Source organism: Crassostrea angulata, chromosome 2 (genome assembly GCF_025612915.1).
Source record: "Crassostrea angulata isolate pt1a10 chromosome 2, ASM2561291v2, whole genome shotgun sequence".
Classification (NCBI taxonomy): Eukaryota; Metazoa; Mollusca; class Bivalvia; order Ostreida; family Ostreidae; genus Magallana; species Magallana angulata.
In genome coordinates this window covers 50,962,937-50,980,218 of record NC_069112.1, presented here as the reverse complement: position 1 = coordinate 50,980,218, position 17,282 = coordinate 50,962,937, and the positions used below count along the sequence as shown (strand labels likewise).

At 35.0% G+C, this 17,282-nt stretch overlaps 1 protein-coding gene across 1 annotated transcript in view; it reads right to left on the bottom strand.

Annotated features, from left to right (window-relative positions):
• Nucleotides 1-254: 254 nt before the first annotated feature.
• Nucleotides 255-17,282, bottom strand: part of LOC128174452 (receptor-type tyrosine-protein phosphatase T-like) — a gene marked incomplete at its 5' end in the record, with an annotated part of 106,381 nt that continues 89,353 nt past the window's right edge. The window contains 14 exons of the mRNA XM_052840008.1: nt 255-2,256; nt 4,269-4,404; nt 4,498-4,649; nt 5,041-5,166; nt 5,661-5,795; nt 9,979-10,052; nt 10,455-10,548; nt 10,816-10,956; nt 11,219-11,354; nt 11,456-11,601; nt 11,704-11,832; nt 12,132-12,229; nt 12,337-12,373; nt 12,461-12,534. Of these exons, the coding sequence (XP_052695968.1) occupies nt 2,185-2,256; nt 4,269-4,404; nt 4,498-4,649; nt 5,041-5,166; nt 5,661-5,795; nt 9,979-10,052; nt 10,455-10,548; nt 10,816-10,956; nt 11,219-11,354; nt 11,456-11,601; nt 11,704-11,832; nt 12,132-12,229; nt 12,337-12,373; nt 12,461-12,534 (1,550 nt within the window). The remainder of the gene's footprint in view (nt 2,257-4,268; nt 4,405-4,497; nt 4,650-5,040; nt 5,167-5,660; nt 5,796-9,978; nt 10,053-10,454; nt 10,549-10,815; nt 10,957-11,218; nt 11,355-11,455; nt 11,602-11,703; nt 11,833-12,131; nt 12,230-12,336; nt 12,374-12,460; nt 12,535-17,282) is intronic.

Below are 17,282 nucleotides of genomic sequence, written 5' to 3'. Positions count from 1 at the left end.
AGTGTAACCGATCCCAATCAGTATATGAGTGTAACCGATCCCAGTCGGTACATGAGTGTAACCGATCCCAGTCAGTACATGAGTGTAACCGATCCCAGTCAGTATATGAGTGTAACCGATTTCAATCAGTACATGAGTATAACCGATCCCAGTCGGTACACGTGTACTCAAGGATTCCGGCAGTGGCAGTAAATACGATACAGGAGTCAAACGGTATCGCACACCAATTGAAAAACAAACCCTTCAGGACCAAACCTAGGAAGTAAGGTTTATTACCAAATACATGCAAATATAAATATTAAATCAACTTCACAAAAATCAAAAATAATCAAAACAAAAAATCAAAGTTCAGTGACCATCTGTCATGTTGTAAATTTTGAATTTACCGAGTGGCAGTAAATACAAAATTTACAGTCAAATCTATATAATACTCAATAATCTTAAAAATACATAACGCATATAAAAAAAAGAATGTATTCTTTGGTTTTGTAATTGATTAAATTCAAGTCCTTACTGAAACAAAGCAACTTAAGAAACAAATAGGAATTTTACATTATTATGCTGACTGAACAATAGAGTAGTACATGTTAAAAAAAAACCCACAGATTCGAGATTTAAAGCAATATGAGCTGCAATTTTCATGCTGAAAAGTTATTTTCTTCTAAAATCACAAAAGTACCATGGTTCTTAAATTTCTGCTAGCCTTATTTTTGTGGAATAAGCTGTTAAGAAGCCTAAATTGAAGCAAAATTGAATTATTGTCGTCCTGTACAAAAATTGATCTGCTATATATTCCTTAGAAGAGAAATCTTTCTTCTGACAAAAATTAATAATTTTTCCAAATCTTATTTTAATATCACAAAAGTTTAAATTACATGTAGCCTTATCATACTAGCAGGTTTATGCAGCAAAATAAAATTCTAAAAAATACAGCTCATATTGCTTTAAATGTTGCCACTGAGTATAGATGCCAATATGGATCAGAAGGATTAAAACATCAAATCAACAATACGATTAAAATGAAATCACAATGTAATTATTTTTAAACATAAAAAATGATAACAATAATAACAAAAACAATATATAATTATTATGATGAAAAAAATAAATGTATAATACATTAAAAACAACGCTACAAACCTACCCTGCCGGTTCCAATATTATGTAACAATAGAGTAAAATAGGAGACGGATTTGCTTTCAAAATAACCGTCTGTATCTATTTAGTAAAAACTGACTTTACCCTCAGTGAATCAGAAATTTGTTTAAAAATTAAATGACAAATCAGTAATTGTATTACATGTACTAAAGTTATCCCTAAAAAAAAACATTCCGTTTACTAGTAAATATCATTAGGAGCCGATATATATATATTTTATTACCAGGAACAAAGAAATATTATTATTAAGATTCAACTCATCGCTTGGATTTGTGACATAATGGGATATGATGGAACAAAATCTTTTAAGTCACCTATAAACATACCAGTAAAGCTAACAAAATTTTCGCACCATATGTAATTGTAAAAAAAAACCATAATATATATTCTATATGAGACGACAAAAAAGCAGCCATATTTTTGTATAATCTATAATATGTACAAAAACAATGAAGAGAGAGAGAGAGAGAGAGAGAGAGAGAGAGAGATTTTAAAAATCATATATTTAATAATTTAATGTAAGGTGATATGGAACACTTGTCGGAATTGATGTGGATGAAAGTACATTATAATCAATTAAAATACTTTCAACGTTTTGGGATTTTTTAAATTTTACAATATTTTTCCAGTCCCCACGGAAACAAAGATGTTTTCTAAAAAGTTCTGGAAAGGTTAAAAATTATAAAATCCCCAGCGGGTTTCAAACTCATGACTAACAGTTTACAGTTTCGTAAGTAACGATCTAACCCATTGCACTACGCTGTTAGGTAACATCGGGAAATAAATTACATTATACTTGATTTTATTGTTTATATCGATGGGTGTCCCATACCACCTTATATATCATTGCACTTTTAAGAGGGAGCGTCCTTTAAAAAAAAAATATGCAGCATTGATTTTCCCGCGGCACTTTACAATTGTTAATACTCTGATAAAACGACAATTCTTTCTCGTGTTCTATAATACACCGACCTAGTGAAAGTAATATACAGTCCTTGATGCATAGAGACGCACGGACGCACGGACTCAGGTATTGGCGTAGACGCTATCTGACGCCAGGAACTGGTGCACGGCGTCATAACACAACTCGTACTCCTCCTGTAACAAAATATTAACGACAATTAACACTACCACGACAAACAATCAACACAACTATGTCAAACGCTTGACTAAAAAACAAAGGAAAGATAGAGATCACCGGTAAAGAGACAAAATGCTTATATCGGTATATTCTCTTAAAAGCAGGTAGAAGAGCTAAACTACACAGTTGAGTATTTAAACAAGAGGCCCATAGGCCACATCGCTCACCTGACCAACAAAAGACATGATAAAATCAGCTTAATCGAGTCAGAATACAAAATATCTGCACAATGTAGTATAATACATGTAGATCATCTATAAATAAAAATCCACCCCCCCCCCCCCCCTTGGATATTCTTATGTTCATAACAAATTCTCTTTTCTAAGAGGACGATTTTATAGTCAGTTCACATGAAAAAGATCCCAAACAATTGTTTATATATAGGATATAGATCTATATCAAACTCTGAACCTTTTTGATGGCTAAGAATTGTCCAGGGCCAAAGTCTTCACAATTTTAAAGAATCTGCAATATGTCTAAATTCTTGCAAATAAGTAAAACTGAATAATCAAAATGTCTTTACTTTGTAAAATTAGATCCCCAATATGGCCCCACTCTACTCCTCAAAATTTTGATTTTAAAGAATTTGAATCTATATATTCCTGTGTAAATTTCCCCTCCCCCATCCTACCCCCGGGGACCATAATTTGAACAACCTCAAATATCTTAACTGAGGATGCTTCCACACAAGTTTCAGCTTTTCTGGCCAATTGGTTTCTGAGATGAAGGTTATTAATGATTTTACTCTATCTATTCCTATGTAAAATTTTAACCCCATTGTGGCACCACCCTACTCCTGGGAGTCATGGTTTGAACAAACTAAAAATCTACCTTACCTAACGATTATGAGCCCATCCTATGATATCGCGGTAGTTTAATCATTTTTGTCGAAAAATCTATCAATACGGAGATATTTCCAGAAACTAATGCTACTCTGAGTTTCCTCTATTATATACCTCAGTGATGTTCAGCGTGCCTCTGTTTACTATGTCTAAAAATATCCCGACGTCAAATGTCAATTTCAGCGCGTGCTACTATACTGAAGCAGAAATACCGCGATACCATAGAACCTGCGATATGATAGGGCACAAATATACTCCACACAAGTTTCAGCTTTTCTGGCTAATCGGTTTCTGAGATGATTTTCAATTATATATTCCTTTGTAAAAATTCGACCCCCATTGCGGCCCCACCCTACCCCAGGGGTCATGATTTTCACAACTAAGAATTTACACTACCTGAGGATGCTTCCACCTTTCAGCTTTCCTGGCCAAATGGTTCTTGGAAGATTTTTTTTTAATTTTTTAAAAAGTTTCAATAGTTTCTAATCAGAAAAGTTCACTTGAGCTTTCAGATCAGATGAGCTTAATACCTTCCATGTAAGCACTGGGCATTTTAAATATTACATCTGATTTGACAAGGACAACTGACAGTAGAACCGATACTAGTTTACACTAAAAATCACCAAATGCACATTAACACTGGAAATGAGTTATTGATCAAATAAAATTTGATAGTCATTCGTAGAGATATAAGCAAGATAAAGGGCTCACAATTCTTTGTCATGTAAACAAGGCCCGTGCCCTGTTTTTGTTTACATAGGTTCAATATACCAATATAAAACCCTTTTCAGCTTATTTGTCTACCTTTTTATTTATCTTAAGCATAAATAAACTGTTCCTAACGTTTAACATATTCGTTTTAGGTTTAAAACTGAAATGTTTTAGTTCAACGTTCAAAATGTAAACAAACGCTTTGTTTACATAACGAAGAATTTCAAGCTCTGTAACTCGCTTATAACTCAACAAATGACATTCAAATTTCGGTTGTCTATTAAAAATGTCCCATCTGAAGTATTGTAGACATCAAAATCGGAAAAATAATTTTTTGACTAAAATAGGGACCATTTAAAAGACATTCTAACTCAAGAATACAAGTCAGATCAGTATCTGGGTACATGCGCACTCACCACGGTTGAGATCATTTCCGGTCGGCGGACCTGCAGCTGTCGTACGATGGTAAACATGTCCACCTCGGCGTCCTGTTGTATCTGTTGTACGGCGTTATACACGGCACAGAACACACCGCAACCCACGGCACCGTCCCTACAACAAGTCAAACAGTAAGAATACAACATCTATAAAATGCATGTGAACACAAACAACATTTACATCGGTAGCATTGACAGGCCGCCATACTTTGACAGGACAGCCACACGTCCATCTGGATGAGACCTGCGGTCCAGACAGAATTGCTTGATGAAATTGATCAGTATTGATTTGTCCGTGGGCACGGTCTGTGACGAGCTCCAACTCATACACTCCAATATCTCAACACCCAGGATGTCATCCTACAGATACAGGAATATCACCATTGAATTATAGATCATCATCACTCTAACATGTATGTACATGAGAGAGAGAGAGAGAGAGAGAGAGAGAGAGAGAGAGAGAGAGAGAGAGAGAGAGAGAGAGAGGTACTGTGGAATCATCATTGTTCGAGGGGGACCAATATTCGTGGATTTCGTGGATAATCCTTGCCCACGAATTATCATTCCCAGGAACCCCTACACAATCATTAGGGTATCTGTTTAATATTTAAAATTATCCGGAATACACTACCAATGAAATTACGTCCCCACGAACCAGGAAAATTTTGGCTACCTACGAACATTGACCCCCCCCCCACCCTATGAATAAAAATGATTCCAAATGATTCCAAAGTATTTTGTCCCAGCACACCTCCTTTCCCTTTATTTTGAGACTTGTTTTTCTGATATCTGGAGACTGCTCCGTCTGCGCATGCTTGGTGATTTCATAGGGATCCAGTTTAATGGTTTTAATATTATCATTCACCCAGTCTTTAAGCTAAAATAAGAAGGAACGTTTAGTTACGTATCAACTGCTTGTTTCAATGATTAAGCATGCCTCTAATATACACAATTCAATAAACCAATCATGAATAATGTTAAAAATTGTATTTTGTAACATATAAAGACATCTGATAAATGAAAAAAAAATAATGAAATAGTAGTACTTGGATTTACAGGCGCCAATATAAGCAATGTCAGAAAAATTCATTACTACTTGGCATTATCAAATTGACCGAAAGGAAAGAAAAATCTAATAGACCCAACTATAAACTTAAAAATGGTTCTGTGCTGTTTGCAGCGGTCAAATTGTTTTAAATACAACATCGATAAACAAAGACTGTGATGCTAAAAAAATTAATTGCAAGTGGTGGCATTGTATTGACTGCTATATTTTTCATCTCATTAGCAAAAAATCTAATAAATCCAACTACAGCGGTCAAATTGTGCGGATACAACATAGATGAATATATCGCTAAGTCTATGACCTACCTCCTTTACTTCTGACATAGGGTTCAAACAAACTAGAAACGAGCAGTCTTCATCAATCAGCAGCCGCACAAGATCAATGGCGGCTCCCGCCACCGGAAACTGCGCAGATATAAGCTCTTCCGCTTGAGTGAATGACTGAAAAATATAAGATTACACTGAACTAAATTCAATTCCACCCATTAAAGTTCTAAAACAATTATTGTACATATATGGTTAAGTTTCATCGAATACAGAATAACATTAGAATAGATAATTTTGAAAAATAGAAAGCATTTTATTAAATATAACAAAGTGATGCATTGATACTGTTCTTGATAGTTCAAATTCAATTGCAGATAATTTATTAATGCGTAAAGCATTTAAAATTTTGTTTAAGAAATAATTCACGATACGTAGAAAAACAATTATGATAGCGCTGTATAAAATTCAACACAAGAGCACTGCTTATCTAGGATAATCTTAAATTGTGTTGTATAAGGGCTTACAAATAGTATATAACATATAGACGTATTGTGTCGTGAAATACAGACTGTACCCAGCAGACATACAGATTGTACTCAATATACTGTATATATACAGTCTGTACCCACCAAACAGATTGTACCAAAATAGATTGTATATGTATACAGACATACAGACTGTACATAATACACTGTAACTAACAGACAAACAAACTGTACCCAATAGAGTGTATATATAGACTGTGCACAACAGACAAACAAACTGTACCCAATTAAGTGTATATATAGACTGTACACAACAGACAAACAAACTGTACCCAATAGAGTGTATATAGAGACTGTACACAACAGACAAACAAACTGTACCCAATAGAGTGTATATATAGACTGTACACAACAGACAAACAAACCGTACCCAATAGAGTGTATATATAGACTGTGCACAACAGACAAACAAACTGTACCCAATAGAGTGTATATATAGTCTGTACACAACAGACAAACAAACTGTACCCAATAGAGTGTATATATAGACTGTACACAACAGACAAACTGTACCCAATAGAGTGTATATATACACAACAGACAAAATGTACCCAATAGAGTGTATATATACACTGTGCACAACAGACAGACAAACTGTACCCAATAGAGTGTATATATAGACTGTACACAACAGACAAACAAACTGTACCGTATAGAGTGTATATATACACTGTGCACAACAGACAAACAAACTGTACATAATAGAGTGTATATATAGACTGTACACAACAGACAGACAAACTGTACCCAATAGAGTGTATATATACACTGTGCACAACAGACAGACAAACTGTACCCAATAGAGTGTATATATAGACTGTACACAACAGACAGACAAACTGTACCCAATAGAGTGTATATATACACTGTGCACAACAGACAGACAAACTGTACCCAATAGAGTGTATATATACACTGTGCACAACAGACAGACAAACTGTACCCAATAGAGTGTATATATAGACTGTACACAACAGACAAACAAACTGTACCCAATAGAGTGTATATATAGACTGTACACAACAGACAAACAAACTGTACCCAATAGAGTGTATATATAGACTGTGCACAACAGACAGACAAACTGTACCCAATAGAGTGTATATATAGACTGTACACAACAGACAAACAAACTGTACCCAATAGAGTGTATATATACACTGTGCACAACAGACAGACAAACTGTACCCAATAGAGTGTATATATAGACTGTACACAACAGACAAACAAACTGTACCCAATAGAGTGTATATATACACTGTGCACAACAGACAGACAAACTGTACCCAATAGAGTGTATATATAGACTGTACACAACAGACAAACAAACTGTACCCAATAGAGTGTATATATACACTGTGCACAACAGACAGACAAACTGTACCCAATAGAGTGTATATATAGACTGTACACAACAGACAAACAAGCTGTACCCAATAGAGTGTATATATACACTGTGGACAACAGACAAACAGTACCCAATAGAGTGTTTATATAGACTGTACACAACAGACAGACAAACTGTACCCAATAGAGTGTATATATACACTGTGCACAACAGACAGACAAACTGTACCCAATAGAGTGTATATATAGACTGTACACAACAGACAGACAAACTGTACCCAATAGAGTGTATATATACACTGTGCACAACAGACAAACTGTACCCAATAGAGTGTATATATAGACTGTACACAACAGACAGACAAACTGTACCCAATAGAGTGTATATATAGACTGTACACAACCGACAAACAAACTGTACCCAATAGAGTGTATATATAGACTGTACACAACAGACAAACAAACTGTACCCAATAGAGTGTATATATAGACTGTACACAACAGACAAACAAACTGTACCCAATAGAGTGTATATATACACTGTGCACAACAGACAGACAAACTGTACCCAATAGAGTGTATATATAGACTGTACACAACAGACAAACAAACTGTACCCAATAGAGTGTATATATACACTGTGGACAACAGACAAACAGTACCCAATAGAGTGTTTATATAGACTGTACACAACAGACAGACAGACTGTACATAATACACTGTAACTAACAGACAAACAAACTGTACCCAATAGATTGTATATACAGACTGTACACAACAGACAAACAACTGTACCCAATAGAGTGTATATACAGACTGTACACAACAGACAAACAAACTGTACCCAATAGAGTGTATATATAGACTGTACAAACAGACAAACAAACTGTACCCAATAGAGTGTATATATACACTGTGGACAACAGACAAACAGTACCCAATAGAGTGTTTATATAGACTGTACACAACAGACAGACAAACTGTACCCAATAGAGTGTATATATAGACTGTACAAACAGACAAACAAACTGTACCCAATACAGTGTATATATACACTGTGTTCAACAGACAAACAAACTGTACCCAATTGAGTGTATATATACACTGTGCACAACAGACAGACAAACTGTACCCAATAGAGTGTATATATAGACTGTACACAACAGACAAACAAACTGTACCCAATAGAGTGTATATATACACTGTGCACAACAGACAGACAAACTGTACCTAATAGAGTGTATATATAGACTGTACACAACAGACAAACAAACTGTACCCAATAGAGTGTATATATACACTGTGCACAACAGACAGACAAACTGTACCCAATAGATTGTATATATACACTGTGCACAACAGACAAACAAACTGTACCCAATAGAGTGTATATATACACTGTGCACAACAGACAGACAAACTGTACCCAATAGAGTGTATATATAGACTGTACACAACAGACAAACAAACTGTACCCAATAGAGTGTATATATACACTGTGCACAACAGACAGACAAACTGTACCCAATAGAGTGTATATATAGACTGTACACAACAGACAAACAAACTGTACCCAATAGAGTGTATATATACACTGTGCACAACAGACAGACAAACTGTACCCAATAGATTGTATATATACACTGTGCACAACAGACAAACAAACTGTACCCAATAGAGTGGATATATAGACTGTACACAACAGACAGACATACAGACTGTACATAATACACTGTAACTAACAGACAAACAGACTGTATCCAATTAACTTTATTTACAGACTGTATCCAACAGACTGTATATACAAAATGTACCTACATAACTGTGTACATATTGTACACAACATATTGTACCAAAAAGAAAGTATATACAGCTTGTACCTAACATACATTTACATTGTACCCTATAGACTGTTTATACAGACTGTACCCAATAGACAAACAAACTGTACCCTATAGACTGTGTATACAAACAGTATCTAGCAGACAATCAGACTGTACCTACAGACTGTACATAAAGACTGTATCCAAACTGACTGTATATTTAGACTGTAACTACATGTAACAGACAAACAGAATTTACCCAATAAACTGTATATACAGATTGTACCAAATAGACTGTATATACAGACTGTCCCCGACAGACATACAGAATATACCCAGTAGACTTTATATTAAGATTGCACCCAAAAGACTGTATATACAGAGTCACAGACTGTACCCAACAAACAAACAGATTGTTCCCAATAGATTTTATATACAGACAGTACCCAACAGTTATATATTGTGTTTAATAGGCATACAATCTGTGTCCAGTATATATACAATTTCCAAAAATAGTCATACATATTTCCAATTTACATACGTGTTTTGTTCAATAGACTTGCATACTCCAAATAGACATATTGAATCTGGATAGACATTATACATATATTACTGAGACGATCGACTTAGCCTTGTACTCACCGACACGTTGATGGCATTGTAGTAGGTGTCTCTGCCGGCTATGTGAGATGTCAGATACACCAGGTACTTCTCCACTGGATATATACAAACAAAACAATCAGTTATTATTCACAATAGAGAGGTAATCATAAGTAACTGTTTTTACTATGGAAAAAGGCCTTAAATAAATGAAAGACAATACTGGTGAATTAAAATTGACTTTGCTTACTTAATTTTGGAATATGAATACAAATAAGATGTGAAATGTTGATACCTTTATCTTAATAATTACTAATTAATAGTAATGGCCAGAATGCTTTGTTTAAGAGTTATGCCAAACATTGTTTTAATTTACATCAGCTAGACTACAGAAGTTATTTCTTTATCAACTATATATATATTTCTTTTGTGTATCATAATCATATTCTGGTATTCTTTATTACTTAAACTACACAAACTACAATGTACATGTTGCCACACCCACTGGGCACCATTACCTGGCAGTACGGACTTTGAGGCGTTCAGTTTCTGGTGTTTCTTGCCTGACTTGTAATCTTTGGCCTCATATTTTGTTTTCAAACTGGTGAGTTCCTGTTCAAAGAAAAGCAAATATAATACGATATTTTCATGTCCCATCCTTCCGTACCACAGGCACTTGTTTCTGAGAAAAAAATTTACCCTCTAGTTTAAAACTATAGGGTAAATTTTTTTCTCAGAAACAAGTGCCTGTGTTCCGTACATCCAAGCAGAAAGTAAAAGTGTCAACTAATTTTTTTTGTCTCATAATACTGATTAATGAAACACTGTGTTCAGCTTGACAGGAAGTGACGATATAATTGTGATAGTCTACTGACTTACGTTAAACTCGTCTGATAGTTGCTTCTTTGTTTCTGCTTTATTCAAGTTCGCAAACTCCGACAGAAAATCATCCTTTCTGACAAATTGTCCAGATCTTCTAAAGAATTCGTACAGTGCATAGTACAGGAAGACGTACTGGTCCTATACACAGAAACACTCGTATACAGAACATGTAATACACATATACATGTAAGCATTAACCATCTCTAATCTGAACTAAGAAGTCCTTCCGTTTTACAGCAATGCAAATATAATTGTGTTTATTTTCTTCTCATTACCGTTCCATCCCTCTATAATATCCCCTTCTAAATAAAACTCAATTATAATAGTGTTCTTGCTTTTGTCCACTGTCTCTCGTAATAACACAATAAATAACACAGAGCTCGGGCTCCCCAAGACTTACGACGTTCTGTATCATTGTCATCCTGTCCTTTCGCATGGCCTTGACATACTCAATGATATTGACTTTTCCCTTGACCTTGCTGTATCTGGACAAAACGTCTAGAGCGATAAATGTACCGGTTCTGCCTATCCCTGCACTAAAACAAAATAGTTTTCATATAATTCCTTTAAAATCTAAGTACTTCGGAAACACCATCGGAACCTTATCTAAATATCTATTGTGGTACTTGTGCAATACCTGCAATGCACGAGGATGGGATGATGAGACGGTTTGATTTTGTGTCGGAACTGTCTCAGGAAGTCGACCAAGTTCAGGGGGTCCGGGGTTCCATGGTCCGGCCAGTGGGTGTAGTGAAACTGTACGACCGTCCTTGACCCGATGACCTTGATATTGTGATATTAATGACTTCTGTTTATACAAACATACTAGTATTCACAATTGTACCAAATATAAGATGCGTAGTGCTACTAAATGCTTTTAAATACCTTCTTTTTCCGAACCGCCATTTTTCTAACGACAAAGTAGGCATACACTTTCTCTTCTAGCAAAGTTAAAGAGAAAGGATCGACGTCCATCCCCTTGCCAGCCTCTGGCCAGTATTGATGACATTTTACCTAGTTCATAAAAAATGACTATGTAGAGAAACATTACACATCTGCAAGTCTCCCTTGCAATTATGGATCCTGATAAAATTCTAAACGATAGCAGTGCTGTGATATTCAATGGACATTTAAGATAAACATGCAAAATGCATCAACTCTGTCTTGTATAAAATAACCTTTTGGGACAGATATTCATATCACTATATCAAAGATATATGTGTACGTAACCTACATGTATTAATTGTATATAATAAATCTAATTTGGCATTTAGGTGTAAAAGTAAAGCGTTTAAACACGTGACGGTTCTGACCTTTGGACCCTCTATGAGGTTGGTCAACATGACGATGTAATTGACGTGTTCCTGCCAGATCATCCTCCAATGGTCGACGACTGTGTTAACCCGCGGCCCTACAATGTCAGTGTGAAGTGTTTAAAACCTATAACAGAGAGAGAGAGAGAGAGAGAGAGAGAGAGAGAGAGAGAGAGAGAGAGAGAGAGAGAGAGCGATTACTTACCTTGGCTAGCAATAAATTCGCGTTGTCCGTCCATGTTCTACAAAAGATAATTAATCTTTTATCAGTCAAAAGAAATACACAATAAGTTAACAAGTTTTTTATTTTGTAAAGTAAATATTTTTACCTCTATATAGTTGGCGTTTATGTAATCAGAGTTAAACTCCTTAGACGACTCCAACACAACTCGGGAATGGTCATCTGTAACCAACATATCAAACCGTTATGTAATTTTCAAACCGGATGTTCATTTGAGCTTTTGGCAAAAGAGGTCGTTTCAAAATCATCGGTTTTCCCACTTGATGACAGCCAATGTTTACATCAGCCGCTCGCTAAACTCAGTCAGCTAGTATCTTCCACAGGGCGAAAAACAATCTTTAAGCAAGTTCTTAAAGGTGGCTTAAAGGAGATACAATCTTTAAGCCACCTTTAAGCCACCTTTAACCTGAGCTTATAGGTCCTTAATGTCCAAACTTCTTTAAGTCACCTTTAAGCCATCTTTAAGCTATCTTTAAGCATCTTTAAGTGGCATTCACGCTCCCTTTAAGTTGTCTTTAAACCATCTTTAAGTTCCCTTTAAGTCAAGTTTGATCAAACTGAACAATAAAAACATATATTAAATGCGAAAGCAAAAGTAAATACCTCACCCGTAATTGGTAATATTGTTTGTTATAGAATTTATAGTCTAAAAATCATGTATACATTCACCCCTGCGAATGTGTTCGGAATGTTTTCTTTATCGTTGCTAAGTATGTCATAAATCCAGAGGTGCTCGAATGAAAGTTCACGAGACTTCACCGAGATTTGTTCAGTTCCTGTGAAATTTCGAGCGGAAGTATAAGTGTTCGGATAATATTCTCAAAATACGTAAGTACTGGTCGATTTTAATATCATATTCTATTTTGATTTATGTTAAAACATCAGCATCTTTTAAGATGTATGTCTTATTTCACCATCTAGTGGTTATTTAAATTAAACGATGATATTCAGAACAGAGTTATCGTTCGTGTTCAACCACGTGTAAAGTGGTTGATAATATAAACATTGGGTTGCTTAATAAAATCATAGCCATGTTTGATACATGTGGTGTGCAATACCATGTTTTAAAAAAATTAATGGATGAATGTTTTGCATAAAAACTAAGTGTATCTAGCCTTTTTCAAGGAACATACTGCATAAAATAGTACAGTCTGTTTCACTATTGATGTTATTACTAGGTCAGGCGCGGATCGAAAATCAATTCTTAGAGGGGATCTCTACTACGCATGTTAATTGTCGCAACAGCAGAAAAAAAACTATTTTTTGTATTGTCTTGTTTATTTCTAGAACACATTTTATCCACCAATTAATGAAGATAAAGTTTAAAATCAATAAACCTCTAGAATTCATATTTGACAACAAGTACCTAGATTCTCTAAAATAGACTATAAACACGAGGCACGATTTTTACTGCGAAACAGAAAAGGTCAAATAAAACCACGTGGTCTAAAATTTAAATGACAATAACATTCGCAGGGGTGACATTTAAATGTTTAAACATACTGGAACGGCGCCGTGATTATGAAAACCGGGAAAATTGCGTAGAACTAATACCCTAAAAGTTTCAATGCATTTAACAAAAGAAATGATTTCATCTTCATCCTTGCATTTCATTTAGCTATGAATTAGATTCTAGATATATGCATGCATGTAATTTATAAATTAGATATGATTGATAGTTACAATTTGAATGGAAATCAAAATCTTTTCAAGTAAAAAATACACATTGACTACATTGATTCATTATCCACTGATATATAGGATATAAAAACCTCACTAAATTTGTAAGTTGCCGTGGCGCAGAGGAAGTGAGGTGATGCTGGTAAACGGAGGGTCCCGGGTTCAATCCTCGTCATGGGCGTTTTGATTATTTTTTTTTTCATTTTATTTTCTAGAACAAAACCCGTTTTTAATACTTTTTCTATCATTATCTTATAGTTAATATATTTTGTTGGTTAATTACGCACAATATTGAATTAAACGATTTTTTAATGGCTGAAAGGTGGCTTAAAGGTGGCTTAAAGGTAGCTTAAAGGTGGCTTAAAGAAGTTTGGACATTAAGGACCTATAAGTTGTCCTTAAAGGTGGCTTAAAGGTGGCTTAAAGATAGTCTTCAAGCTGCCTTTAAGCCATCTTTACGCTTTCTTTAAGCCATCTTTAAACAACACATATAGCTTAAAGGTGGCTTAAAGATCGTCTTTAAGCTACCTTTAAGCATCTTTAAGCTCTCTTTAAGGAGAACTTAAAGATTGTCATTCATCCTTTGTTCGCCTGCATCAAAAGCAAGCCGCCGTCACAACAACGCATGCGGTAGAAACAGTGCAATTGCACTAGAGATAAAACACTGCAGGTCGAAAAACAATTGCTTTGCATATTTATTGTAATATTCAGTATTATTAAGATGCGTCTTTGAAATGACTATATAAATCAAAGTACTGAAGTACTGAAAGCCGGACTCTTTTGATGTGTCTTTATGCATATTGTGTAGTAAAGACTGAAAATCTCTCTCTCTCTCTCTCTCTCTCTCTCTCTCTCTCTCTCTTATGCTTTTAATGTCGGCAAAGTGTCAGAGAGCGACCAGATTTTGTTAGCGGCTATATACAAAAATATGTCTGTCAAGTAGAAAAAAATCCCAACAGTTGCTGCCGGGCGCCTGTAAAGTGCGAAACGAAATCGAAACAAAACGAAACGAAACGAAACCAATCGAAACGAAACGAAACCAAACATCGAAACGAAACGAAATGGAATTTAAACAAAACTAATATTAATTTTGACTACATTCAAATGAAAATAAACTCATTGAAATAAACTTTTGAACCATCATATAAAACTACCTGTATGTTTTCGATTGCCGCTGTAAATTTTTCAGCAGATATCCGAAATTTGCAAAAATTATATAATTATGTAAATAATTTTGTAGAGTTATTAACTAATTTTTATGGTGGCATATCTCTGCCCCTTGTGTGCAAGTTATTTTTCTATCAAATATGTCGACATGCAAGATACATATGTCAACATGCAACATAACTATGTTGACATGCAAGAAATTGCAATCTGATAAGATATATACAAAATCTCAAAAAATCGCCCACCTGTAACATCCAAGATGCTAGATGCTATCTTTCTATGTCGACATGCAACTTATTTATGTTAACATGCAAGATAAATATGCTGACATGCAACTTATTTTTGTCAACATGCAACTTATTTATGTCGATATGCAAGTTATTTATGTTGACATGCGAGATGAATATGTCAACATGCAACTTAGTTATGTTTACATGCGAGATAAATATGTTGAAATGCAACTTATAAGTTGCATGTCAGCATAACTAAGTTGCATGTTGACATAAATATGTTGCATGTCAACATATTTATCTTGCATGTTAACATAACTAAATTGCATGTTGACATAAATAAGTTGCATGTCGACATAAAGAAGTTGCATGTTAAATAAGTTGCATGTTGACATCAATAGGTGGCGTATCTAGCATCTTGGATGTCACATGTTGGCGATATTTGAGATTTTTTATAACTCTTATTTGATTGCAGTTTTCTTGCATGTCAACATATTTATCTTGCATGTCAACATAATTAAGAGAAAATTAACTTGCACACAGGGGGCAGAGATATGCCACCATAAATTTTGATATCAACACTAAAAGTAATAAACATCGGTTGTAATTTTCAACGCACAGTAGACTACATGTTGCCTCACCCGTATAAATTATACCCATAAAAGATAAGACAACCGATTAATCACAACAGTGGTTAACTGAGGCTGTGGATAATTAAATGATTATCATTTTAATGTCTCTTGGGTTAATTTACGCATTCTCTCTCGGAGGAAATTCCGGTGAAGTTACCGATCGTTAAGCGAGTATTTTCGCCCTTGTTAATGATCGAGGCTTTCAAATGATTAGAAAACGAAAAAGATGTGGGTCTTCTAAAAACGATTTTGAGTAAAATAAGGTTTCTTAATAAAAAAAAAATGTATTTTCAAAGTGGTGTAAAAACAATTCAGTCGGCGGGATTTACCTGGGTCGGTCGCGTTAGGGGAAACATAAATATTTTTAATTTTGGCCTTATGAATTTAGATTTAGTGAAAAGGAAAGGCAACGCAAGTGGATGCTCAGTGGAAAAATAAAACAATGGCGGACAAATTCGTCCTAACAGCTGCGTAAGGTAAAGAATGTTTCACACTGAGTAACCATGAAGAAAGTTTTTATACAATGTAAATTTACAACTTATGTTTAATTCCAGGAAGATTTGGCAAACTTTAATTAGAATACTAACAGTTAAGAATTTCTTCAATATTCGAACAGTCTTCGATGTTTGACATTACCTCATCCCATTATCTATATATAGACATCGTTGTTCCCTGGTTCAAGAATTTCAAAACACTTCAAAGTTTCATAAATTTATAAGATATACTAGACCTTGATTTGTCACTGTATAACTATTGATAGATAGTTCGTTCATCTGCGTCATTTATAATTTACTCCATTAACCAGTTAATCCTCTCTCTTTCTCTCTCTCTCTCAAATTAAGTCACGAGCGGTAATGTCTCAACTCCGCCTTCTACAATCTGATTGGACAAAGGTCAGTCAAAACATTACGTAACAACTTTTCTGGAGTAAATGCCTAATTAACGCTTCTATGTACTTCGCTGTATGCTTTCATGCATGCATTAAATCTATGTGAACGAAAACTAAACAGTCCTTATTCATAACCGTTAAGATAGCGGCATTTCTTTGATTCCGACAAAGCCACCCATGCAGCCAGCTCTAACGCGGTCGTACTGCGTGGGAGTTTCGGCGGCATGTCTTTGATGTCGGCGAAGCGGGATTTAGCGAGCTGCTGACGAAAACAAGACTGTCACCAAATGGGAAAACCGATGGTATTTTGAA